This window comes from Schistocerca piceifrons, chromosome 3 (assembly GCF_021461385.2).
Source record: "Schistocerca piceifrons isolate TAMUIC-IGC-003096 chromosome 3, iqSchPice1.1, whole genome shotgun sequence".
Classification (NCBI taxonomy): Eukaryota; Metazoa; Arthropoda; class Insecta; order Orthoptera; family Acrididae; genus Schistocerca; species Schistocerca piceifrons.
The window spans coordinates 659,659,665-659,685,077 of NC_060140.1; the positions used below are offsets into that span (position 1 = coordinate 659,659,665).

At 39.7% G+C, this 25,413-nt stretch overlaps 3 protein-coding genes across 7 annotated transcripts in view; 1 reads left to right on the forward strand and 2 right to left on the reverse strand.

Annotated features, from left to right (window-relative positions):
- Positions 1 to 6,815, forward strand: part of LOC124787804 (translation factor GUF1 homolog, mitochondrial) — a 141,645-nt gene extending 134,830 nt beyond the window's left edge. For 2 of the 3 annotated variants that reach the window (XM_047254727.1, XM_047254726.1), the window contains exon 10: positions 6,570 to 6,815. In XM_047254727.1, the coding sequence (XP_047110683.1) occupies positions 6,570 to 6,695 (126 nt within the window). In that variant the 3' untranslated portion in view covers positions 6,696 to 6,815. The remainder of the gene's footprint in view (positions 1 to 6,569) is intronic. The other variant, XM_047254728.1, reaches the window with a different exon arrangement.
- LOC124787806 (methionine adenosyltransferase 2 subunit beta-like) overlaps positions 1 to 22,503 on the reverse strand; it is a 30,175-nt gene extending 7,672 nt beyond the window's left edge. Inside the window, exons 1-5 of one of the 3 annotated variants that reach the window (XR_007016016.1) lie at positions 22,130 to 22,503; positions 21,488 to 21,675; positions 14,954 to 15,106; positions 9,302 to 9,495; positions 8,826 to 9,212 (exon numbers count right to left, since the gene is read on the reverse strand). Coding sequence is in view for 2 of the 3 variants with exons in the window: in XM_047254729.1 (XP_047110685.1) it covers positions 8,943 to 9,212; positions 9,302 to 9,495; positions 14,954 to 15,106; positions 21,488 to 21,675; positions 22,130 to 22,245 (921 nt within the window). In the remaining variant the exon portion in view is untranslated. Of the gene's footprint in view, positions 1 to 8,515; positions 9,213 to 9,301; positions 9,496 to 14,953; positions 15,107 to 21,487; positions 21,676 to 22,025 lie in introns of those variants that run through there. The other 2 variants (XM_047254729.1, XM_047254731.1) reach the window with 2 other exon arrangements.
- Positions 22,504 to 24,225: 1,722 nt separating this feature from the next.
- On the reverse strand, positions 24,226 to 24,819 carry LOC124788946 (general transcription factor II-I repeat domain-containing protein 2B-like). The gene has a single exon (XM_047256233.1). The coding sequence runs from the start codon at positions 24,817 to 24,819 to the stop codon at positions 24,226 to 24,228; it is 594 nt and encodes a 197-aa protein (XP_047112189.1).
- Between the last annotated feature and the right edge of the window lie 594 nt (positions 24,820 to 25,413).

Below are 25,413 nucleotides of genomic sequence, written 5' to 3' on the forward strand. Positions count from 1 at the left end.
ACACTCGGCGCAACATGTCCCCATCAATGAGTTCGAAAGCATCATTGATGCGAGCTCGCAGTTCTGGCACGTTTCTTGGTAGAGGAGGTTTAAACACTGAATCTTTCACATAACCCCACAGAAAGAAATTGCATGGGGTTAAGTCGGGAGAGCGTGGAAGCCATGACATGAATTGCTGGTCATGATCTCCACCACGACCGATCCATCGGTTTTCCAATCTCCTGTTTAAGAAATGCCGAACATCATGATGGAAGTGCGGTGGAGCACCATTCTGTTGAAAGATGAAGTCAGCGCTGTCGGTCTCCAGTTGTGGCATGAGCCAATTTTCCAGCATGTCCAGATACACGTGTCCTGTAACGTTTTTTTCACAGAAGAAGAAGGGGCCGTAAACTTTAAACCGTGAGATTGCACAAAACACGTTAACTTTTGGTGAATTGCGAATTTGCTGCACGAATGCGTGAGGATTCTCTACCGCCCAGATTCGCACATTGTGTCTGTTCACTTCACCATTAAGAAAAAATGTTGCTTCATCACTGAAAACAAGTTTCACACTGAACCCATGCTCTTCCATGAGCTGTTGCAACCGCGCCAAAAATTCAAAGCGTTTGACTTTGTCATCGGGTGTCAGGGCTTGTAGCAACTGTAAATGGTAAGGCTTCTGCTTTAGCCTTTTCCGTAAGATTTTCCAAACCGTCGGCTGTGGTACGTTTAGCTCCCTGCTTGCTTTATTCGTCGACTCCCGCGGGCTACGCGTGAAACTTGCCCGCACGCGTTCAACCGTTTCTTCGCTCACTGCAGGCCGACCCGTTGATTTCCCCTCACAGAGGCATCCAGAAGCTTTAAACTGTGCATACCATCGCCGAATGGAGTTAGCAGTTGGTGGATCTTTGTTGAACTTCGTCCTGAAGTGTCGTTGCACTGTTATGACTGACTGATATGAGTGCATTTCAAGCATGACATACGCTTTCTCGGCTCCTGTCGCCATTTTGTCTCACTGCGCTCTCGAGCGATCTGGCGGCAGAAACCTGAAGTGCGGCTTCAGCCGAACAAAACTTTATGAGTTTTTCTACGTATCTGTAGTGTGTCGTGACCATATGTCAATGAATGGAGCTACAGTGAATTTATGAAATCGCTTCAGTCATTTGTAATAGCCCTGTATATTGATTACAACACTTTCCATTTTTTGCAATACATGAAACTTTTGGTTTTGTAATTGCTGTCTTATAAAATATGCCAGCCATTATATAAGTTACTAAGATAGTTGCTTCATAAGAGTCTCTCATATATGAAATATATTACTTTATCTCATCTGTTTGTTGTTGATTTAATAATCCATCAAGTGTGTCATCAATGAAATGGCAGTACTCAGTTGTTGAGGCTGAACAGACAACTATTTTTGTATACACACTTTGTTTTTATGAAATCAACAATTATCTGACATTAGTTTAACATCAATAAAAAGAGAATGTTAAAGGTGGGGGGGCAAAATTTTTGGTATGAAGTTATCTGTATTTACATGCCTTGGCAGTTCTTTTATTGACTACCATGTACATTGAATTGTGAGCATGTTTGGTCAAAAGTAATTTTCACAGCTTCCAACAGCTTATTTCCATGGTCATCCTATATACTGAGACTATAGTTTGAGTCACAAATGATGGCGGTCGAATATGAGCTTGTTCTGCACACCTACATCATGCATATTCCGACAGTCATTAAGTGTTCAGTAGTGTTTTTGAGTTCTTTGCTGTGAATGTCTTAGCCAGTGCGAGCATTAAATATGATTTTAGGAAGTTATTTAGTGGATTTTTATTCTATTTGTTCCAAGCTGTCACTGCTGTCATTTGTACCTTTATTTGAGAGCGTATTGTGATTCTTGTGATGGTGCGTATTTGAAGATGTGCCAATTTTCATGTGATTAATATTATAACTGTGGTTGAGAAATATTACTCCCTTAAATTGTTGAAATATATCTGCAACCTCCCTTCCATCTAACTACGGATAAAATTAAAATTATTCTTTTTGTTGCTGACCTCTATATTTATTTCGTTCAATCTTCACCTTTTCTTAAGTTTTTCAGTTTTACAAAACTAGACTCACAATTTTTCTGTCATCAAGTATGAGTGTAAATCATTGATTGAATGTACAGGAGTCAGCTTAAGGACAAATAGTTAATTGCATAATGTGATAATTTACAACTTTTCAAACTTAGCAATATAACTGACATACATTAACAATAACCGTAAGTTTAAAATACCCAGCAGATTAAAAGTGTGTGCACTCCCGGACTCAGACCTAGAATGGTGCCTGTCATGGATAATGCTCATTACAAACTAAACTATATGGGAATGACTTACAATCTGTCCTCTCAGATTCTAACAGTTCCTCTCTGCTACTTTCCAAACTTCACAGAAGTTATCCTGCACACCTAGCAAGCCTAGCACTCTCCAAAGAAATAATATTGCAGAGCAGTGGCTTAATCACAGCCTAGAGGGTTGTTTCCAGAATGAATCTTTCACTTTGTCAGAAATGAAGTGGCAAGGATGGGTCGAGAGTCATGCCCGAATATCTCAGTTGGTGCAAGAGCATTGCCCATAAAAGGCAAGATTTCAGGATCAACTGCCAGTCTGGCACACGGTTTTAATCTTCCAAATAGTTTCAAACAGCACACTCCCTGTTGTTGAACCCTTGAAGCATTTATTGCACCAGTAATCCGTTTCAGTTATGCAAACAATTTTCAAGAATACAAAAACTGCATCTTTTGAAATATTAACTGATTCAAAGAGACTGGTTTTCTTGCCTTTTCAGGCTCATACTCAGATGTGACATACAGAAGAATCATTTTTATTTTCATTGTTTGATGCTGTGTACTGGCTCTGTTATGAGGTGATAGGAAATACCTTGCTCTAATAACACATGTGATAAATTATCTTCTGTAACAGAGCCAGTGCACAGCATCAAGCTACAAAGATGATTATTCAGTAAGCTCCATCTGAAGATGAGCCTTAAAAGGTAAGAAAATTCTGTGAGTAAACAAATACTTCAGAAGTTACTGGCTGTAGTCACGTGTACTAGAGTACCCATCTTCATCTATGTACGTACTGTGCAATCCGTCTTATGGTGCATGCCAGATTGAATCTTGAATCACTACTAGTCATTTCCTTTTCTGTTTCACTCATAACTTTCTATATGGCTCTTCTGTATGGGCCTTAATTTCCTTTATCTTATTTTCATAGTCTCTGGTACCGCACACCGCGGAATTTGAATCCCTGCCAGACGTCATGGACGTCGAAGACTCCTAGAGGTCTCTGCACCATCGCACTGTAAGCTGTGGCGGTGTGCGTGTCCTGGCCCGCATTTAGTGTCAGGGCGCCACAGTGGAACACGTGGTTCCAGCGGCCAGTAGCTCACCCCCGATAGAGTATTTAAGCGCCTGCCTCTCGCTCAGCCAGCGAGTCTAATCGTTGCGTGAGTCTCGACACATTGCCTCGACAACAGACAGCATGTTTATCGTTCTTTGTTTTCATTACTAGTGCACGTCTTGAATTCGTTTGATTGTCTCTGTCACTCCGTTGCTTCTTGCATGTTGTCATTGTAAGGTCTCTCTCCATTGTCCGTCGTCGTTTCGTGTCCATCCTTTCCGTTTGTTTGTTCGCGGGCCGCTCTCCGTTTGATCCCGCCACGCTTTCTTGGCCACCCTGTGACTGAAACGGTCGCGGTCACAACAGGTTACAACATGGTCCTTACACAAAATGTGTGTTGACGGCAGTAGAAATGTTCTGTAGTCACTTTCACATGCTAGTTCCCTAAATTTCCCCAGTAGTGTTTCATGAAAGAAACATAATTATCCCTCCAGGGATTCCCACTCGAGTTCACAAACATCCTCATAAAACTTGCATTTTGAGTGAAGTTTCTGGCAACAAATCTAGCAGCACACCTCTAAAATTTTGATATGTTCCTTTAATCCGACCTCGTGGGAATTCCAAATGAGTGAGTAGTACTCAAGAATGGGTGGAACTAGTGCTGCTGTTATACTAGTGTCGTGTCTGTTGTCTCCTAAAATTCTTGCAATATACTGAAGGCAACTATTCTCCGGCCGTACTACCACATTTCATATTGCTTTGTAGTGTTACAACTAGATATTTAACTGATGTGACTGTGACAGCATCTGAACATTGCAACTTTTTTTTTATTTTATTTTTCCTAATATGCATTAACTTTTCTACATTTAGAGCTAGCTGCCATCCATCAGACCAAATAGAAATTCTGTTTAATTCATCCCGTATTATTCTACAGTCATTCAACACTGATACTTTCCCATATACTGCAGCAGCAGCAGCAGCAGCAGCATCAGCAAACAGTTGCAGATTGCTGCTCCCCCTATTCACCAGGTCACTTGTGCATATGAAGAACAAGAGCAATTATCACACCTCTCTCAGTCACTCCTGGCTACCTTTGTCTCTGATGAAAACTCACCATCAAGGACAACATACTGAATACTGTTAATTAAGAAGTCTTTGAGCCACTTGCACATCTGGGAACCTGTTCCTTATGCGTGGATCTTCATTAACATACTTAAGTGGGGGCATCATGTCAAATGCTTTCTGAAAATCTAGGAACATAAAATTTGCCTGTAGCCCTTCATCCATGGTTCATAATTTTCCAAGAAAATTTTTGAAGTTTTCAGTATTTTTATTATTACTAGTGGTTTACTGGTCACTTTTTCTGTGTTGAAAATTATGATACAGAATTGCTGGTCAGTACTTACCTGCAAGAGGCAAAATTTTTAGTACTGCCCATAAATGGAAAACTGTCAGAACTATTAATTCCTTCCTCAAGGATGGAAAAGGAATACATCAAGTTAGGTTAAAAAGGACAGGTCACTTGGACCCCCGGGAAGAAATGGCCCTATATGTTGTTATGATCACCAATCACAGCAAAACTGGCACTACATCAGACAGATGTTTTTCCCCTAGATCAAAACAAACAGAATAGGTGTCACTTTTGACAATGTTGACTGGCATACTCTCTTTCAAATTCTAAAGGTGGCAGGGGTAAAATACAGGGAGCGGAAGGCTATTTACAGTTTGTGCAGAAACCAGATGGCAGTTATAAGAGTCGAGGGACATAAAAGGGAAGCAGTCGTTGGGAGACAGGGGTGTAGCCTCTCCCCAATGCTATTCAATCTGTATATTGAGCAAGCAGTAAAGGAAACAAAAGAAAAGTTCGGAGTAGGTATTAAAATCCATGGAGAAGAAATAAAAACTTTGAGGTTCGCCGATGACATTGTAATTCTGTCAGAGACAGCAAAAGACTTGGAAGAGCAGTTGAACGGAATGGACAGTGTCTTGAAAGGAGGGTATAAGATGAGCGTCAACAAAAGCAAAAGGGGTGACGATAATGGAATATAGTCGAATTAAGTCAGGTGATGCTGAGGGAATTAGATTGGGAAATGAGACACTTAAAGTAGTAAAGGAGTTTTTCTATTTGGGGAGCAAAATACCTGATTATGGTCGAAGTAGAGGATATAAAATGCAGACTGGCAATGGCAAGGAAAGCGTTTCTGAGGAAGAGAAATTTGTTAACATCGAATATAGATTTAAACGTCAGGAAGTCGTTTCTGAAAGTATTTGTATGGAGTGTAGCCACGTATGGAAGTGAAACATGGACAATAAATAGTTTGGACAAGAAGAGAATAGAAGCTTTCAACATGTGGTGCTACAGAAGAATGCTGAAGATTAGATGGGTAGATAACATGACTAATGATGAGGTATTGAATAGAATTGGGGAGAAGAGGAGTTTGTGGCACAACTTGACTAGAAGAAGGGATCGGTTGGTAGGACATGTTCTGAGGCATCAAGGGATCACCAATTTAGTATTGGAGGGCAGCATGGAGGGTAAAAATTGTAGAGGGAGACCAAGAAATGAATACACTAAGCAGATTCAGAAGGATGTAGGCTGCAGTAGGTACTGGGAGATGAAGAAGGTTGCACAAGATAGAGTAGCATGGAGAGCTGCATCTAACCAGTCTCAGGACCGAAGACCACCACAATAACAACAACAACAACAACTATCTTTACCGTTACAGATAAATGTCTTTGACTTTATATGAATCATAGTGAAAAGAATGGAAGGAAAATTATGGTTTTAAATCCCATCATTAATGAATCCATTAGACCGAGCACAAGCAAAGGTGGGGGGAAGGAAAGTGACAGTGTACTTTTTAAGCGAAGCAGTCTCATGTTAGCCTTAATCAGTTTATGGGAACGAAGAGAAACGAAAATTTTAATGCCCAGATGGATATCTTAATCCCACTCCAAAATGCTAAGTCCAGTGTCCTAACCTCACATAGTTACAGACCTTGAATTGATGTCGAAGAGACATTAGCAAGTTCTCTATCACATTAAAAAAATTCAATAAATGTGGTTCTATGTTCTTTTGCAACTTATTCCACAGCACATTGTTACAGACCCCCAAGGAAAACTAAAATAACTAACAGAGCAATGAAATAGACTTCTGTATAATTTCAAAAATAAAATTAATTTTTGATCAACTGATGGTATTTTTTGCAGTATGGTGGTGATGTCACTAGAAGAATGAAGTTACTGAGAAGACAAGCTGAAGGCAAGAAGAAAATGAAAATGGTTGCTAATATTGGTCTTCCTCGAGAAACATTTATTGATGTTCTCAAGCGTTAAATTAAAGATTATTTACTATTGTTATAACTATGGTACTATTGCTTTCATTTCCACTTGTATTTAAACTTCTTTTTTGTGCGAAATTTCGACTGATAAATAACAAAGAATTAAGACATGAAATTTTGTATGTTGAACACACATTTTTATATCATTGGAGTAAGCTGGGAACTTATTGGCATTTCTGTCATTCTGAAATTAATATCGTATTAAAAGGACCAATATAAAGGCTTTGCAAGTATCCTGTTCACACATTTTAGCAAAGGCTCACTCATTCATATGTGTGGCATGATAAAATCTGAATTCCAGATGTATGAGAATATTTGTAAGATAGGGGAAGTATTCCTCTACTATGATTCCTCAAAATTATATTGGTTTAGTTTCAAACTTTTACATGATTTGAAACATGTCTTGATAATTTTCACAAAAGTAAAAAAGTAAGCCATCTACATTATTCTTCATATCAGTGACACAGATGTACATCTAATACATAGATGGATCTTGTTTAGAAGCTGAGAAGAAATTTAAGATTGAAATCTACTCACAAATTATGTACAGTTTTCCAGGAAGGTAGTGCAGCCATCCACAGTTGCACTTAATGAGATAACCCTTATAACGAAGAAGCAAGAGGCAATAAAACTAAACTAAATATGCAAGTGTTAGCACATTAGGCAGCTTAGGCTCCTGTGGTTATCTTCAGTAGCTTCTCTCCTTATATAATAATTAAAGTACCCAGAATGGGAAGGAGGTATACAGGGGATAAGCAAAATAATGTGAACACATTTACTTACTTGGGAATGGTTTATTAATAAGGGGCTGGACCCTCATTTGCCCGTAATACAGCTGTGATTCTTCTTAGAATACTGGCATATAATGATTTATAGTCTCCAGAGGAATGTTATGCCAGTCTTTGATCAGAACCTCTTCTAACTCCTGTAGTAACGAGGGAGGCAGAAATATGCTCTGGAGTTTGCACTCCAATACTGCCCCGCAACATTCAATAATGTTCAAGTTCAAGGACTGTGCTGGCCATGGAAGATGCTGCACTTCAGTTGCATGTTCCTCATACCATGATTGTACTGTCCTGGCTGTGTGAATGGGTGCATTGTTGGGAAATAACATTTGAACCATTGGATGCACTTGATCAACTAAAATGTTCACATAATTGTTTGCTGTAACGGGCCTTTGAGAGTATTGATGGGACCAGCAGAATACAGTGATATGACTACCCAAACAATCACACTTCCTCCTCCATGCTTAACCGTTGGAATCAAGAAGACGTGTTTGCACTGATCAGCCATCCAGGATTTATGCTCCTGATACCATGTTTTACACTTCTCAGTGTTAGTTGTCATCACGTATGGTTTCAGTATAGCAGCTCGTCCGTGAATATTCGCTCTGTGGAGTTCTTGGCAGACAGTGTCATAGATATGGTATCACAAAGATGGCTGTTGAGCTCGTCAGTCACTTAAGCTGCCATCGTTTCATATTGTTTTAACACAATTCGTGTTAGTTTATGATGATCTCTGCCATTTAGTTTTGATTTGCACTCACTATTACGTTTACATGATAATGTCTTTCCTTGTTTTGTGTAGGCTGTCACGACTGTTGAAACCGTTGCTCTTGAAACATTCAATAATTTGGCTGTCTTGGGTACTAATGCTCCAACTTATCAGGACCCACAATCTGCCATCTTTGAAACTCTGTTAGGTCTGTGCATTACCTGTGTTGCTGACCGTCAAGCACAACCATCCCATTACTCCCACAGTTCACATTATTTTTCCTATCCCCTGAATATGTAGAGACAGAATTAACAGACTACGTTATACAAATAAATGCTTTTTATTGTTGTGTAGTTTCCTGCTCCATTTACAGTACAGATGAGGAATGAAGTTTATTTTTTATTACTGGCTCCAAAATGCATTTAACAAGATAGTTGATGGCTGAATAGGAAGTTTGTGTTTGGGTGACAGGGTAACAACAGGCTTCTTTTTCTCTTTTTATTCTCTCTGAAAAGTAAATTTTATTTTATTAATACAGTGCTCAAAATACAGCCTTTGTTTTGCCAAGCCCCCCCCCCCCCTTTCTCTCTCTCTCTCTCTCTCTCTCTCTCTCTCTCTCTCTCTCTCTCTCACACACACACACACACACACGATATATTGAGTATTGAGTATTTTCTTTTGTTTACCTTTTTAATGCTCAGACAAACTACATGTAACTAAAATTTTATCTGTACAATTCTAATTTCACTTAACTTTGGTTTTCTCTTATCCATGGTTCAAGAGCTGCTTTTATGCCCTGCCTAAAAGGCGTGTGACACTGAATATTGAGTTCCATAAGTCTACTAGTGTTTAGCGTTGTGTCATAAGGTCGAGTGGCAGAGGAGCTGAGAAGAGGTGCAGGAGCAGGGGAAATGTGTGAACTGGACAAATGGAAAATATCTGCCATCTCTTGCAGCATTTTATACTTTGTAAATATCTCTTTGCCACACCAGTGATATATTCCATGAATTGGTTCACCCTGCAATTAAAGTCAGAAATATATAATTCATACTCTAACACTCTTGTAATAATAGTTACCAAAGGCAAATTCATTGAAATGGGCATTACCTTCAGTTTCCTATCAGCGAGTCCCAGGCAGATTTCAGCAATATCGTCTACATGAGATGGTCGGCGACGCTCGTAATCCGACACCTGCCTTTCTTTAGAAGTATTTAGCAGTGCTTCTAGAAGAACTGTTACTGCACTCTCTGCCAGATGCATTACAGGGCCATAAAGGACTGGGATACGTAAAACAATGTTCCCTAGTAAAAAATGATTTATTAATACTGTACTACCTATTTCCAGATTTCTATTTTCACAATCAGGTACCAGAAATAGTAGTTAAAAATCTCAAAACACAGCATACAGTGTATTTGAACCATTATGACTGGTTACTAATCTCAGTTTCATTTCATACTCTGTAGAAAGAACAGTTCACTGTAATTAAGATGCTTAATATACTCAAAGGGACCAAGCATGCACCTAACATAAAAGACATATGTTTTTGGGGGTGTCTGGATACTTTTGATCACATAGTGTATGTTTAGAGGTTCCCATGGTACATTTGTTTGGGCCCATCTTTTGCCATTCTCCACTTCAACACTGAAATTTTCATATCCATACTGAACAACAAAACTTCTGCAAGTTTGAGAAAAACTTCCAGCAACTGGTAAGTACTTACAGCAAAATACAAGAACTGTTTCCAGTAAATTGCTGAAGCTACTCCTGCAAGTTAACGAAACTTGCAGAAGTGTTAGAACGTTCAAGAACTTGAAGGAGTAGTTTCTTCAACCAACTTGCACAAATTTACTCACTAGTGGGCACACACCTTTAGAGGAAAGTCAATGACAGCACTCATAAAAATAATGCAGTAAAAAAGGGTCAAGCTGTTCTCAGTCCAAAGACTGGTGTGAAAACTACATTGTTTTACTTGGCATATCCTATTGGAGGTACTGTGCTTTTGCCACAATCCAACCTTTGAACCGAGTTACTCCATTGTATGAGGGCATACAGTTTAATGTGCATTTCAAATCGTGGCACAATTTGGCTTTTATTCACATCAGCAATCCTTGCAGAGGTGAGAGTAATGACAGTGGTAGAAAAAATCCTACAACTGACCTTTGGATTTACGGTCTGACACTTAGTCACTGAAGTATATTATTATTTTGCTTGGATACATGTGAAAAGTCATTTTAATTATTGTCAAATAACTTACAGAACAAACCACCTTCAGCATGACTGTAAAAAGCCAGTTGGTATGGAACAAAACCTTATGCTTACCTCTAACTTAAAAATAGGAACTACATCTACATCTACATCCATACTCCGCAAACAACCTGACGGTGTGTGGTGGAGGGTACCTTCAGTACCTCTATCGGCTCTCCCTTCTATTCCAGTCTCATATTGTTTGTGGAAAGAAGGATTGTCAGTATGCTTCTGTGTGGGCTCTAATCTCTCTGATTTTATCCTCATGGTCTCTTCGCGAGATATACGTAGGAGGGAGCAATATACTGCTTGACTCTTCGGTGAAGGTATGTTCTCGAAACTTTAATAAAAGCCCGTACCGAGCTACTGAGTGTCTCTCCTGCAGAGTCTTCCACTGGAGTTTATCTATCATCTCCATAACGCTTTCGCGATTACTAAATGTTCCTGTAACGAAGCGCGCTGCTCTCCGTTGGATCTTCTCTATCTCTTCTATCAACCCTATCTGGTACGGATCCCACACTGCAGAGCAGTATTCAAGCAGTTGGCGAACAAGCGTACTGTAACCTACTTCCTTTGTTTTCGGATTGCATTTCCTTAGGATTATTCCAATGAATCTCAGTCTGGCATCTGCTTTACCGATGATCAACTTTATATGATCATTCCATTTTAAATCACTCCTAATGCCTACACCCAGATAATTTATGGAATTAACTGCTTCCAGTTGCTGACCTGCTATTTTGTAGCTAAATGATAAGGGATCTAGCTTTCTATGTATTCACAGCACATTACACTTGTCTACATTGAGATTCAATTGCCATTCCCTGCACCATGCATCAATTCGCTGCAGATCTTCTTGCATTTCAATACAATTTTCCATTGTTACAACCTCTCGATACATCACAGCATCATCTGCAAAAAGCCTCAGTGAACTTCCGATGTCATCCACAAGGTCATTTATGTATATTGTGAATAGCAACGGTCCTATGATACTCCCCTGCGGCACACCTGAAATCACTCTTACTTTGGAAGACTTCTCTCCATTGAGAATGACATGCTGCATTCTGTTATCTAGGAACTCTTCAATCCAATCACACAATTGGTCTGATAGTCCATATGCTCTTACTTTGTTCATTAAACGACTGTAGGGAACTGTATTGAACGCCTTGCGGAAGTCAAGAAACACGGCATCTACCTGTGAACCCGTGTCTATGGCCCTCTGAGTCTTGTGGACGAATAGCGCGAGCTGGGTTTCACACGACCGTCTTTTTCAAAACCCATGCTGATTCCTACAGAGTAGATTTCTAGTCTCCAGAAAAGTCATTATACTCTAACATAATATGTGTTCCAAAATTCTACAACTGATCGACGTTAGAGATATAGGTCTATATTTCTGCACATCTGTTCGACGTCCCTTCTTGAAAACGGGGATGACCTGTCCCCTTTTCCAATCCTTTGGAACGCTACGCTCTTCCAGAGACCTACGGTACACCGCTGCAAGAAGGGGGGCAAGTTCCTTCGCGTACTCTGTGTAAAATGGAAATAGTATCCCATCAAGTCCAGCAGCCTTTCCTCTTTTGAGCGATTTTAATTGTTTCTCTATCCTTCTGTCGTCTATTTCAATATCTACCATTTTGTCATCTGTGCGACAATCTAGAGAAGGAACTACAGTGCAGTCTTCCTCTGTGAAACATCTTTGGAAAAAGACATTTAGTATTTTGGCCTTTAGTCTGTCATCCTCTGTTTCAGTACCATTTTGGTCACAGAGTGTCTAGACATTTTGTTTTGATCCACCTACCGCTTTGACATAAGACCAAAATTTCTTAGGATTTTCTGCCAAATCAGTACATAGAACTTTACTTTCAAATTCATTGAACACCTCTCGCATAGCCCTCCTCACACTACATTTCGCATCGCATAATTTTTGTTTGTCCGCAAGGCTTTGGCTATGCTTATGTTTGCTGTGAAGTTCCCTTTGCTTCCACAGCAGTTTTCTAAGTCGGTTGTTGTACCACGGCGGCTCTTTTCCATCTCTTACGATCTTGCTTGGCACATACTCATCTAACGCATACTGTACGATGGTTTTGAACTTTGTCCACTGATCCTCAACACTATCTGTTCTTGAGACAAAACTTTTGTATTGAGCCGTCAGGTACTCTGCTTTTTGTCGCTTTTCCTAAACAGCAAAATTTTCCTACCTTTTTTAATATTTCTGTTTACGGCTGAAATCATCGATGCAGTAACCGCTTCATGATTGCTGATTCCCTGTTCTGCGTTAACTGTTTCAAATAGTTTGGGTCTGTTTGTCACCAGAAGGTCTAATGTGTTATCGCCACGAGTCGGTTCTCTGTTTAACTGCTCGAGGTAGTTTTCAGATACAGCACTTAAAAAAATTTCACTGGATTCTTTGTCCCTGCCACCCGTTATGAACGTTTGAATATTCCAGTCTATATCCAGCAAATTAAAATCTCCACCCAGAACTATAACATGGCGGGGAAATCTACTTGAAATATTTTCCAAATTATCCTTCAGGTGCTCAGCCACAACAGCTGCTGAGCCAGGGGGCCTATAGAGACATCCAATTACCATGTCTGAGCCTGCTTTAACCATGACTTTCACCCAAATTATTTCACATTTCGGATCTCCGTCAATTTCCTTCGATACTATTGCACTTCTTATCGCTATAAACATGCCTTCCCCTTCACTGTCCAGCCTTTCTCTGGAGTACACAATCCAATCTGAGTTTAGGATTTCATTACTGTTTACATCTGGTTTCAGCCAACTTTCTGTCCCTAGTACTATATGGGCATTGTGACCGTTTATTAATGAGAGCAGTTCTGGGACCTTTCTATAGACGCTCCTGCAGTTTATTATTAGCACATTAATATTGTTATTCCCTGTTGCATTTTGCCTACTCCTAGCTTGCCGCGTCTCAGGAGGTATCTTGTCGGGCCTAGGGAGGGAATTCTCTAGCCTAAAAAACCCACTTGTGCACTCCACACGTACTCCGCTATCCTTGTAGCCGCTTCCGGCGTGTAGTGCACGCCTGACCTATTCAGGGGAACCTACATTTCTCCACCGATAGCGGAGGTCAAGAAATTTGCACCCCAGATCTCCGCAGAATCGTCTGAGCCTCTGGTTTAAGCCTTCTACTCGGCTCCAAACCAGAGGACCGCGATCGGTTCTGGGAACGATACTACAAATAGTTAGCTCAGAATCCACCCCGCGAGCGAGGCTTTCCGCCTTCACCAATTCCGCCAACTGCCTATACGAACTGAGGATGACCTCTGAACCCAGACGGCAGGAGTCATTGGTGCCGACATGAGCAACAATTTGCAGTCAGGTGCACCCAGTGCTCTCTATCGCCACCGGCAGGGCGTCCTCCACATCTTGGATGAGACCCCCCGGCAAGCAGACAGAGTGAACACTGGCCTTCTTCCCCGACCTTTCCGCTATTTCCCTAAGGGTCTCCATCACCCGCCTAACGTTGGAGCTCCCAATAACTAATAAACCCCTCCCCCCGTGTGCCTGCTCGGACGTTGCTGATGGAGCGGCCACATGTCCACTCACAGGCAGAGCGGGCGATGCCACACGGCCAGCCTCCACATTGACCCGCTACCTCGTGTGCCGCGAATGCCGCTGAACCCGCCTTCCCCTTGGGGAGAGGGTGGCCCAACCGTGCCCGGAACCCGCGAAGATGTCTCGACAGCAGGGACTGTGTGTGAAGCATGTAACACCTGGGATGTACCATGTGACACACCAGACTCCCCACTGCCGCTACACACTGAGGCAGCAGCCTGAAGACGGCTGACCGCGGCCATCAACACGTTCAGCTGTTCGCGAATAGTGGCCAGCTCCTCCTGTGTCCATACACAGCAGTCACACATCCTATCCATCCTAAGAAATCAATTTACTGTAGAGAGTTAATCAGCTGTTAACTAGACTGTTAATTCACTAAAGGCGGCTGATTGTTGACTAAACTGTGGTTGCTATACACTTCTTGTAGAAAACAATGAAAATTGCACTACCTGTCTCTGGACTGTATTGAAAACAAACACTGGCACTATGGTTGACTAAAGGGACTCTCTCTGACTGTATTCAAAACAAACACGAAATCTATGGAACACTATTACTAACACTTGACAATTAAAGCTTCCTAAAAGTAAAAACACACGGAAGAGGAAGTGACAAGTAAGAAAAATACAGTTAATACTTAAATTAACGTAGCTCACTGCACAGCAGACATGAAGCAGACAGCAGTTACGACGACTATCTATCAATGGAAAGCAATTCATTTGAAGTATTGATTTACAGGCAAAGTAAACTGCTTTTCTTTATATTCTTTACATATTTAACTCAACGTAAAATACAGTTCTTGACTTTCCATGTCTCAGGTATTCATGTGTTGTACATGCACCTGTTTAATGCTGCTTGTCTCAGTGTTGCTTACCATTTTATATACAACTGAATTTGCTCATATTTGTCTCTATAAAACTAAAACTTTTCAAGAATATCTACCTGATGAAGCTGCCATGCAAGCTTCCTCTCCCTGCAGTTTTGTTTTCCCATAAAGATTTAGAGGGCTGGGGACACTTTCTTCTGAATAGGGAGGATTTTTACCATCAAATACATAATCTGTACTGATGTAAATAAGAGGCACTCTTTCTTTGGCTGGAAAAAATTAAGACATGCAAATGTAACCTTCATTTCTGACAAAGAGAATATAAACAGTTTTATACATATAATCAAAAACTGCCTGCATTTAACACTGCATTAAACATATCATGTAGAATTATAACCAGAGTAAGTAATGTGTATGGAAAATGGATGTCACATTTTGAAACTATTTCAGGTGCTGCGTGCTTAGGTGTCTTGCCACCTTTCTTATACTAGGGGCTGTAAAGGTTAATTTCCAGTTTTCATATGTACTGATTAAATGAGAAGATCTTGTTGTTTCCATCTGCAGCACAAAACAGCATAATATTACCCTCTTTATCACCATGCATGAGCTTCACTTTGAGAAGCTGTAAATTAAATATTGAGAATAAAAATTACAAGCAGAAATTCCACTTCTGTGTCGAAATACAAGAAATAGTAAATACAATTTAAAAACATCTGGACTGTTGGACTCTTAATATTATTCAAAGGTTATGCAGAAAGTTGTTGTTGTTGCTTTGGGGGGAAGAGACCAAACAACAAGGTCACCGGTCTCATCGGATTAGGGAAGGAAGTCGGCCGTGCCTTTGAAAGGAACCATCCCAGCATTTGCCTGGAGCGATTTAGGGAAATCACGGAAAACCTAAATCAGGATGGCCGGACGCGGGATTGAACCGTCGTCCTCCCGAATGAGAGAAAGTAATGCACCTTTTGTGTAATGCACTCCTGCTGCCATGTTATACCAGTAGCCACTTATTCAGTTCAGTTTAGTGAGGAAAGTTTGTGTTTATTACATACCATTCAAATGTGCATCAAAAGGTCATTTTTGTCACAGATAATAAAAATCAGGTTCAGCTGAAATGGATTTGCATAGTCACATTACAAGGCACAAGCACTCATAAATAAGTAAGCTGACCTAGTAGATCCGTTCATGATGGGAGGGACCCTCCATGGTACACAGTCTCAGTAAAGAAATGTCTAAAGACCCATTAATTACTGCACAATAGGAGTAAACCAAGGGATAGGGTTATAGATGAAAGTAGAATGTACTGCCGCATAAGGAGTGTTTAGCTGTCAAAAAAGCAATGTGTGAAGCATCAGTGACTACCATAGCAGCTTCTTTTTGAAAGATCTGTAATATATTGCAAAGGAATTCTGGTTTATATGTAAAGGCAGTCAGTGGCACTGAGGTTACTTCCAGACCATCCTGAATGACACACAAGCTGGAATTGAAGGTGGCAAACAAAAAGCAGAAATGCTGAATTCCATTTTGATATCTTTCTTTACAAAAGCAGACACAACCATACTTTCCCAGTTTATTTCTTGCATCGCTATAATGTTGAGCGGTATAAATAGAAGGTGCCAACACAAATATTTTGAAATTAGAAAGGCACTGTATATACCTTTATGGTATCACTCTTAAAACATCAACATAATGAAAAAATATCCTCAAGAGAGGCACAGTGAAGCCATCCTAAAAAAAATTGAGTCGAGAAACATTTGAAATTGCAAAAACTGGACAAAGATCCGGAGTCTAATGTAATCCTTGCAAATTCTAGACAGAATTTGCAGCTAAGTTAGCCCCTTTCTGAAACATGTACTATCTATAGTAATTAAACCAAAAAGTGTGACCACCAATTGGAAAGAAGACAAGACACATTCGTATACAAAAATGGTAGCAAAAGTGATCCATAAAACTATTTTCATTGGCATCCATCTGTTGTAGAATCTTAGAGCATTTCCTGAGCTCAAACATAATGAGGTACATCTCCTCCATATCAACATTAAAGCAATTATCATATGAACCCCAACTCTTACTCTTCACACACAACTTCTCAATATCTGTGGATCAAGGCCTTTGAATGGATGCAGTATTTCTTGATTTCTGAAAAACATTTGACTCTCTACCACACTAATACTTACTAAGAAACTTGGAACAAATGGAGGTACCAAATAAAATTTGTGACTAAATTGACGATATGTTGGTAGGGGGGATGCAGCAAGTTATCAAAAAGTGAAGATCCATCATTTTGATTTGCGCTCCTTGTATTGGCCGTGTTTGCAGTTAAAATTGTTGGATGTGACATCTGCCAGCTATACAAAACACCATTTCTCTCAGTACCCAAACATGTTTCAGCACCACTGTGCCATCATCAGTGGGTTTTCGTTTTTATTTTTTTGCTGGGAGTCAATCTATTTTCTAGAATGTAATTCAGTTTTTTGTGAAAAACTGAATTGCATTCTAAAAGATAGGTTAACTCCCAGCAAAAAAAAAAAAAAAAATTCTCATCAACATCGTTTGGTTGCAGATGACAAGCTACCCGTAGTAATTAACACATAAGAGATCCAGAAAATTCATGCACACCAAATTTAAAGGTATTTACAAAAAGAAACAATCTGTTGTTTGAACTAAAAATGCACATAATTTTATAATCATTTAACAAAAATGTTCACATTGCAGAATAAATAAAAACAAAAACCCACTGATGATGGCACAGTGGTGCCGAAACATGTTTGGGTGCTGAGAAAAATGGTGTTTTGCATAACTGGCGGACCTCACATCCAACAAAAAGTGAGGAACTAACTTTATGTATGCCCGAGGCAAGTGTACTGGAACTCTTGCTGTTCATGTTTTATGTCAATGATCTGGTAGATAATAGTAACGTAAGAGTTTTTGCACACGATATAGGCCTACTACTGGAAAAATATGCCCAAATTTCCAATCAGATCTTGACAAGATTTCAAAGTGGTGGAAGTATTTTCAATTTGCTTTAAATGTTCAACAGTGTAAAATTATGCATTTAAAAAAAAAAAGAAACAGAAACATGCTATCCTTTGACGGCCGTCAGTCACATTTGCTTTCAGTTAACTCGTGTAAATACCTTTAGCTGGGCTTAACAACTTGAGAGGATATGAAGAATGGAAAATAGAGGATTTGGTAGACGATTATCAGTTTGACTTTAGAAAAGTTAAAGGCATGAGAGAGGCAGTTCTGACACTGCATGTGATAATGGAAACATCAAGATGCTCTCATTGGCTCTGTTGCCCTAGAAAAGGCATTCGACAAAGTAAAGTGGAGCAAGATGTTCAAAATTCTGAGAAAAACAGAAGTAAACTATAGGGAAAGAGAGGTAGTATACAGTAAATACATGAACCAAGAAGAAACCATAAGATTGGATGACCAAAAACGAAGTGCTCAGATTAAAAAGAGTAAAGACAGGGCTGCGGCTTGTCACCCCTACTGTTCAATCTATATATCGAAGAATCAGTGACAGAAATAAAAGAAAGGCTCAAGGGTAAAAGGATATCAATGATAAGATTTGCTTATGACATTGCTATCCTCACTGAAAGTGAAGAAGAGTTACAGGATCTGTTGAATGGAATGAATTTAATGAGAACAGAATATGGACTGAAAGGAAACCAGGAAAAGACAAAATTAATGAGAAGTGGCAGAAATGAGAATAGAGAGGAACTTAAAATCAAAATTGGTAATCACAAAGTTAAGGAATGCTGTTACCTGCGGAGCAAAATAACCCATGATGGACGAAACAAGGGTGACATAAAAACCAGACTAGCACGAGCAATGGGGCATTCCTGGTCAAGAGAAGTCTATTAGGTGGAGTATTAAGACAAGGAATGAGGAGGTTCTATGCAGAATCGGTGAAGAAAGGCAGAATATGGGAAAACACTGGCAAGAAGAAGGGGCGGGATGATAGAAGATGTCTTAGGACTTCGAGGAATAACCTCCATGATGCTAGAGAGAGCTATAATGTGCAAAAACTGTAGGGGAAGACAGAGATTGAAATACATTCAGCAAATTATTGAGGATGTAGGGTGCAAAAAAAGGGGGAATGATCACACAGGCTCGGTTATAGGTAACACAAATTGTGGACTGATTCATTGGAAGGATACTGGGAAAATGCAAGCTGTCTACAAAGTTTGCTTAAAAAACATTTGTGTGACCCATCCTACAGTACTGCTCAATTGTGTGGAACCAATACCCAATAGTATTGACGGGAGAGATTGAACAAAGATGGGAAGTATGAAAGCTCACAAGTAGGAATTTGTCACAAAAATGCTGAAAAATATGAACTAATAGACACTCAGGTCAAGGCAGTCAGGTAGATGCACTATTTCTCCATTTCTGAAAAGCATTTGATTCAGAACCACATTTACACTTATTATTAAAAGTATGATCATATGGGGTAACAAGTGAAATTAGTGACTGGTCTGAGGATTTCTTGGTAGGGAGGACACAGTGCATTACCTTCGATAGGGTGTCACTGACAGATGTAGAAGTAACTTTGGTTCTATCTCAGGGAACTATGTTGGCTCCTTTGCTGTTCATGTTGTATATTAATGACCTTGCAGACAATATTAACATTAAACTCAAACTTTTTACAGATAATGCAGTTATGTGTAAAGAAGTACTATATGAAAAAAGCTACACAAACACTGAGCCATATCTTGATAAGATTTTAAAGTGACAAAGATTGGTAACTTTCTTTAAATGTTCAGAAATGTAAAATTTTGCACTTCACAAAATGAAAAGACATTCTATCCTATGGCTGCAGCATCAGTGAATTAGAACTCAAATCATACAAATACCTGAGTGTAATTCTTTGTAGAGATACGACGTGGAATGATCACATAGGCTCAGTCATAAGTAAAGCAGGATACTAGGGAAATGCAGTCAATCTAAAAAAAGACACTGCTTACAATTCACTTGTGTGACCCATTCTAGAATATTGCTCAAGTGTGTGGGACCTGCACCAGGTAAGACCAAGGGGGATACTGAATGTATACAGAGAAGGGTAACACGAAAGGTCATAAGTTTGTTTGACCTATGGGAGAGTGTCACAGAAATTTTGAATAAACTAAAATGGTATAATAGATACGTGGAGATAGACACAAACTATCCTGAAAAAAGGGTGCTTGAAATTACTGCAACCAGTCGCGACTGGTTGTGAGGAAAAGATTATAGTCCAATTAAAATTTTTTGTAGCTGTCAGATTGCAGTTGGGGGGGGGGGGGGGGGGGCAGTGTTGATGGCGTGTAGCCAGCCACTTCACAAAGTACTGCATGTACCTACAAAACAGGCAACACAGCAAGCCTGTGGTGCTCGATAATGAACTTGGATTGAAAGCTGGTTCGTCCTTACCACTTGACTCGCCGAGACGTCAATCCAAAGCAATTTTAATTGGAGTATAGATTAACTGCAGCATACACAGAGGCATTTACACAGTCATTCTTCTCATGCTCCATATGCAAATGGAATGGGAACAAGCCCTGCTAACTGGCACAATTGGAAGTACCATCTGACATGGACTTCACAGTCATTTGCATAGTATGGATATAGATTGCACATCCTGCAAGGTTCTTCTCCTAGATGGGAACTACAGGAGATTATAAATATGTGCATGATACCACTACTAAGTAGTACTATTATGGTTTGTTTGATTAGGCCATGGCACATTTCCTTCTCTGACAGAGAACAAAATACTCTGCAAACTACTGCGAAGTGCTTTCCTGAGTATATCTCCCACTGAATACAAAAAAGCATGGTACTATTGGGAACCTATAGACATAACAGATATCTATTGTGAATACATACCATATAAATCTGTAGTTAATGGATTGGTTTGTAGTGTGAAGACCAAAAGATCAATTGTGTTTTAAATGGTTATAGAGGGCAATTTTATGTGGTCATTAAAGATGAAGTGTTAGTCATTTCGCCCACACCTTGTATGTAAAAGGGAAGAAACCCTAATACACAATACATTGGGAAGTACACTCAACATGCACTTGGCAATGGTTTGCAGAAGGGAACACCAAGAAGAATGAGCTTGTATATGAAATTTCATTATGCCTAAACTCTGCTTAGTGCTACTGCTGTCTGAAGACAGGTTTCTGTATCCCTGTAACCAGCTGACCAAGTAACAAATATTGTAAAACATTCAATACTGATATTTTCAATTATAATTTTGAAATTATTTAGTCTACAGCAAATACAAGAGAAATCATTAACTATGAAAATAGCTTTTGGTGATGGTAGATATGTACTCAAAATAATGAACTGGGAAAAGCAGTTCCGCTACTTTTGCTACAAGAATAATCCAACTTACAGGTAGTATAAATGAGTAGACTAACATTGTTTACATTTTCTATGGCATAACATCATATTTGCAAAAAAATTCATTGTATGAAACAAAATATTAGAATTCTATATAGAGATTTATTAGATCCTTCTCATGAGAATCTGAAAGATACTAAGTTTCACAGTAAATTTGTTTTCTCGTGCAATTTGTCAATTCTTCAATCCAGAAGATTACATACACTGCAGTGAAACTGTTAAATATATCCATTTAAAGGAAATGCTGTAGCTTATGCAATTACCACAAAGTGCAGCTAAACTCTCTGTTGCACGAACATTGATATCCACTGCAGCTTCAGGATCAGCATCAACCTTGTCAGGGTATCTTTGGGCAGCAGTATGAATCACCACATTTGGTTTGAATTCTGAGAACACTGTTTGAACAGTATTCTCGTCTCTTAGGTCAATTTTGTGCAAATGTGGCTGAACTCTACAAGAAGAAAAGTGAACAGCTGTAACTAAAATATATTATTACATATTAAGGACCAAACATAATGTTAACTATATATGTCATTTTATCCCTAGATAATTTTCCATTTGTTAAATAGTAGTTGCCTGAAGCAACTGAGATAAATGATTCACTGTCCCAGGTAAGACAAACATTTCGGAGATCACGAAACTTGAAAAATATAACTAAAGAATGCGGTGTTTTCTGCAGCAAAACACGATACCAGGGCTACAGTGATAGCTGTAAATTAGCCTCTGACATAAGTACTGTGCCGACTCTTGGCTTAAAGCCACATTTTTTGTACATTAATTTATAAATGGGCATCGATGTACCTGCTGCATGAACGGGCCATGTCAACTACCATTACTAATTTCGGGTCAGCTGTTTCTGATATTGGACCACATAAGCATTCACATGGGAAATAAGCCTCTTGTACCTTGAAAACGCTGTACCAAATACCGTCCAGTTCTGTTCTGAAAATTTTTGGTAAACTGATCGACCAAGTAATCCAGATGCACCTGTGAGAAATACACGTTTCACTTCTTTTGACATTTCAACTAGTCTTCAACGTTTTCTTGTAATTATGTTTTCTCAACCACTTGTTGCTTATTGTTCCCTAACAGCTAGGTCAGGGAACAATGCTACTCTCAATGATTAGATGTCAATTTACACAAATTGGCCTCGTGATTCGGAAAGACACACGACATCGGCTCTGGAAATGCTGAAATTGCTGATTGGTTTTTTCTGCGCATTAACCTACGTCACGTTGCCCAATAGCGGAGCCAGGGCCCAATAGCTGATACTGCATTCGAATAGATTATACGTTTGCTTTAATTTCCTTAGGAAAGATTACAGCTGAACTTATTGCTAGTGAAATAACTGATCTGGGTAACATTAAAAGCTTTCGAACTAGTAATATTGTAATACGGTGCACTTTTCCTTTCTGCCATTTCTCCCTATCCACCTGAGAAAAAGTTAAAAATTTTAGATTTAACTTTGTTTGTCTGCTGCATTCGCTACAATTTGTTCACCGTTGAGGAAAATTCTCAAGAAACAAATTTATTTTGGTCTTCCATATTCCGAAAGGCATTTTATAGTGGATGGGAGTAACTGAATGTTTCGCCGGCACATTTTTTTTTTTCTCGAAGAATAGTTCAAAAGTTCGTTCAAGTAGCTGCAGACAGCTGCTTTCAGGTGTTACTGCGCATGCGCACCTGCGATGACATAGAAATCTGTTTATGCTGTTGACTGCTTAAAAGCTTCTCGTCCCATTTCTAGTCGGATTGCTGGGTGTAGTAGTGGATCAACAGTTGATACGGTTTTTGAGAGTGTCATTTTAAAATCATTTTGGACTCCAGACAAACGCCCTGAATTTCTAAATAGGGTTAATAAATTCCTAAAACAGAGGTAGGCACTGCCACCTAAAAGATGAAAATCCCTATCTTTTCCTCGAGGCTCTGATGTATTGTTGATTCTTGAACTCTCTTCCATCATGATCAGAACCCGTATAACCGACGTGTAAAAAAGTCCCGAATCCGTCGTTTGTGTCCACAGAAAATTTACAGTTACGTGAAAAAATAGTTTTTCTGATTCAAATACGACTGCGGATCTTTTGGAGGACTGTCTGTTCCAGGGGCGGGCAGGAATTCCGCACGTGTGCGGTGCACTTGCACGTGTGCAGTTAACAGGTGTTCTGCGTGCTCACAGGGGCAAGCTGGCCACCGCTTCTCTCCCCTCCCCGACCATACCGTCACTCCGCTCCATCCTCTGTAATGCCTTTTGTTTCCTAGCAAGGAATAAGGTTAGTAGGATTGCTTGAAAGAAATCATTGTTTGAAAGAGTGCCTATTACCTACGATACGTTTTATTCAATTATCGCAGGTGGAGTTTACAATACGTTAATGTCTGGAACAAAAATTTTACATACAGACAAACGCAAACAGTTATGTAAATTTTCATCACTGATGTTTGCTCTTAACCGAGACTTATTAATTTTCATAACAGAAAAAAATCTCTCGCAAACGTAAGTCGAGCCAAACATTGACATTATCTTTGCGGCTTCACGATGGAGACGAGGAAATGGTCTCGAGAACCATTCAAAAGCTTGGGATAAACATGATATATCCCCAAATCTCTTGAGAAATTCCTCTTTTATTGCACTATTTCTTGATTCAATAATTTACCAACAGCCGTATGTATTGGAGAAATTTATTTTATGAACATCTTATGTGCTACCAGTTTTGGGATTACATTGATGCCATCTTCAGGCCCCACGCTTCATAGTCGTGTGTTTGCAAACCGCCTCAGTCTGTGTCGCATAACGATTTGATTCACGGATCCAGTTATATGGTTTCTTCCGTGTATGGTGATTTTACAACTATGACGCATGGAGCCTGAAGATGGCATCAATGTAATGCTGAAACTGGTAGCACATAAGAAGTTCATAAAATAAATTTCTGCAATACATACGGCTGTTTGTAAATTATTGCATCAATAAATACTTGCCAGCCGTTGTCCCACGGTCCATAATGGATCAACGAAGATTTATTGCACTAAGTACGGAAACATATTCTTTGCAATTCTGTTCTCGTACAGTAGACAGAGCAGGGAAATGCACTGCGTTCTCTGGCGTGAGCTGTCGTTCCCACAGCTCAAGCTTGCAAGTGAAAGCTTGCGCCTTTTCACAAATCAGCTGATTTTCTCCTACCAAACTTGTGTTCAATGCATTCATGTGTCTGGTAATGTAAACTAAAAATGCAAGGTCGGCAACGCACTCTGGATCTTCTAACTTGTGGTCGTATCTTCCTTTGTCCTTTAAAAACTGATTTATTCGTATTCTCATCTCAAAAAATCTTTTGAGTACATTACCGCGGCTAAGCCAGCGGATTTCACTTTGGTATGGTATGTCACTGTATTCTTCCCCAATTTCAGCTAAATATGTGTGAAACTGTCTATGTGTAAGCCTGTGGGATCTCAAATAACCACTTGCATGACGTGCTCCAGTTTTGCTGCCTTTGCACAGAGTACTTCTTGGTGCAAAATGCAGTGGATGCTGTACAATGATTCTTCCGTACGCCGTAGCTTGTTTTCTTACTAACCCAACAAATCTCATTTGTTCCTCTTCCATTGCAGGAGCTCCGTCTGTTGTCACTGACACCAAACGTTCTCAGTTTAAGCCAGCTGAATCGACAGCTTCTTCAACGGCTTTTAGGATGTCCGCGGCGGTGGTCTTGCTTTTTAAAGATATCATATCTAAAAAAAATCCTCTGTTATGTGCAGAGCAGTGTCCACGCCACAGACATAAATCACTAATTACGCGGTGTCTGAAATATCTGTGGACTCATCAAGTGCGATGGAAAATGCAATAAACTCCTGCACTGCACTCCTTAATTGACGGTAAACGTCACCCGCCATGTCACTTATACGACGACTTACAGTCCACCGAGAAAGAGTGATAGCTCGAAACTGATTTGCATTCACTGGTGCACTCCTTTATAAACTCACCTTTAGCAAATGGTTTTCCAGCTCTCGCTATATTAAGCACAATCTTATAACGTGCACGTACCTCTGGGCTATCATTGTTGTCGTCCTGAAAAATTGAAAACAGTGCTCCATAAAAGTTAACTCAGTTAGATGAGAGACATGACGAAAGAAAGTCGCAGATCTCTCGTGACAATAGTAACTTACGTCAGATTCATCTAGTATCGTCAGATCGCTCTTC

What these genes read in the sequence shown, in the direction of transcription:
- LOC124788946 (XM_047256233.1), bottom strand. Translation starts at nt 24,819, where the DNA reads ATGGAAGAGGAACAAATGAGATTTGTTGGGTTAGTAAGAAAACAAGCT.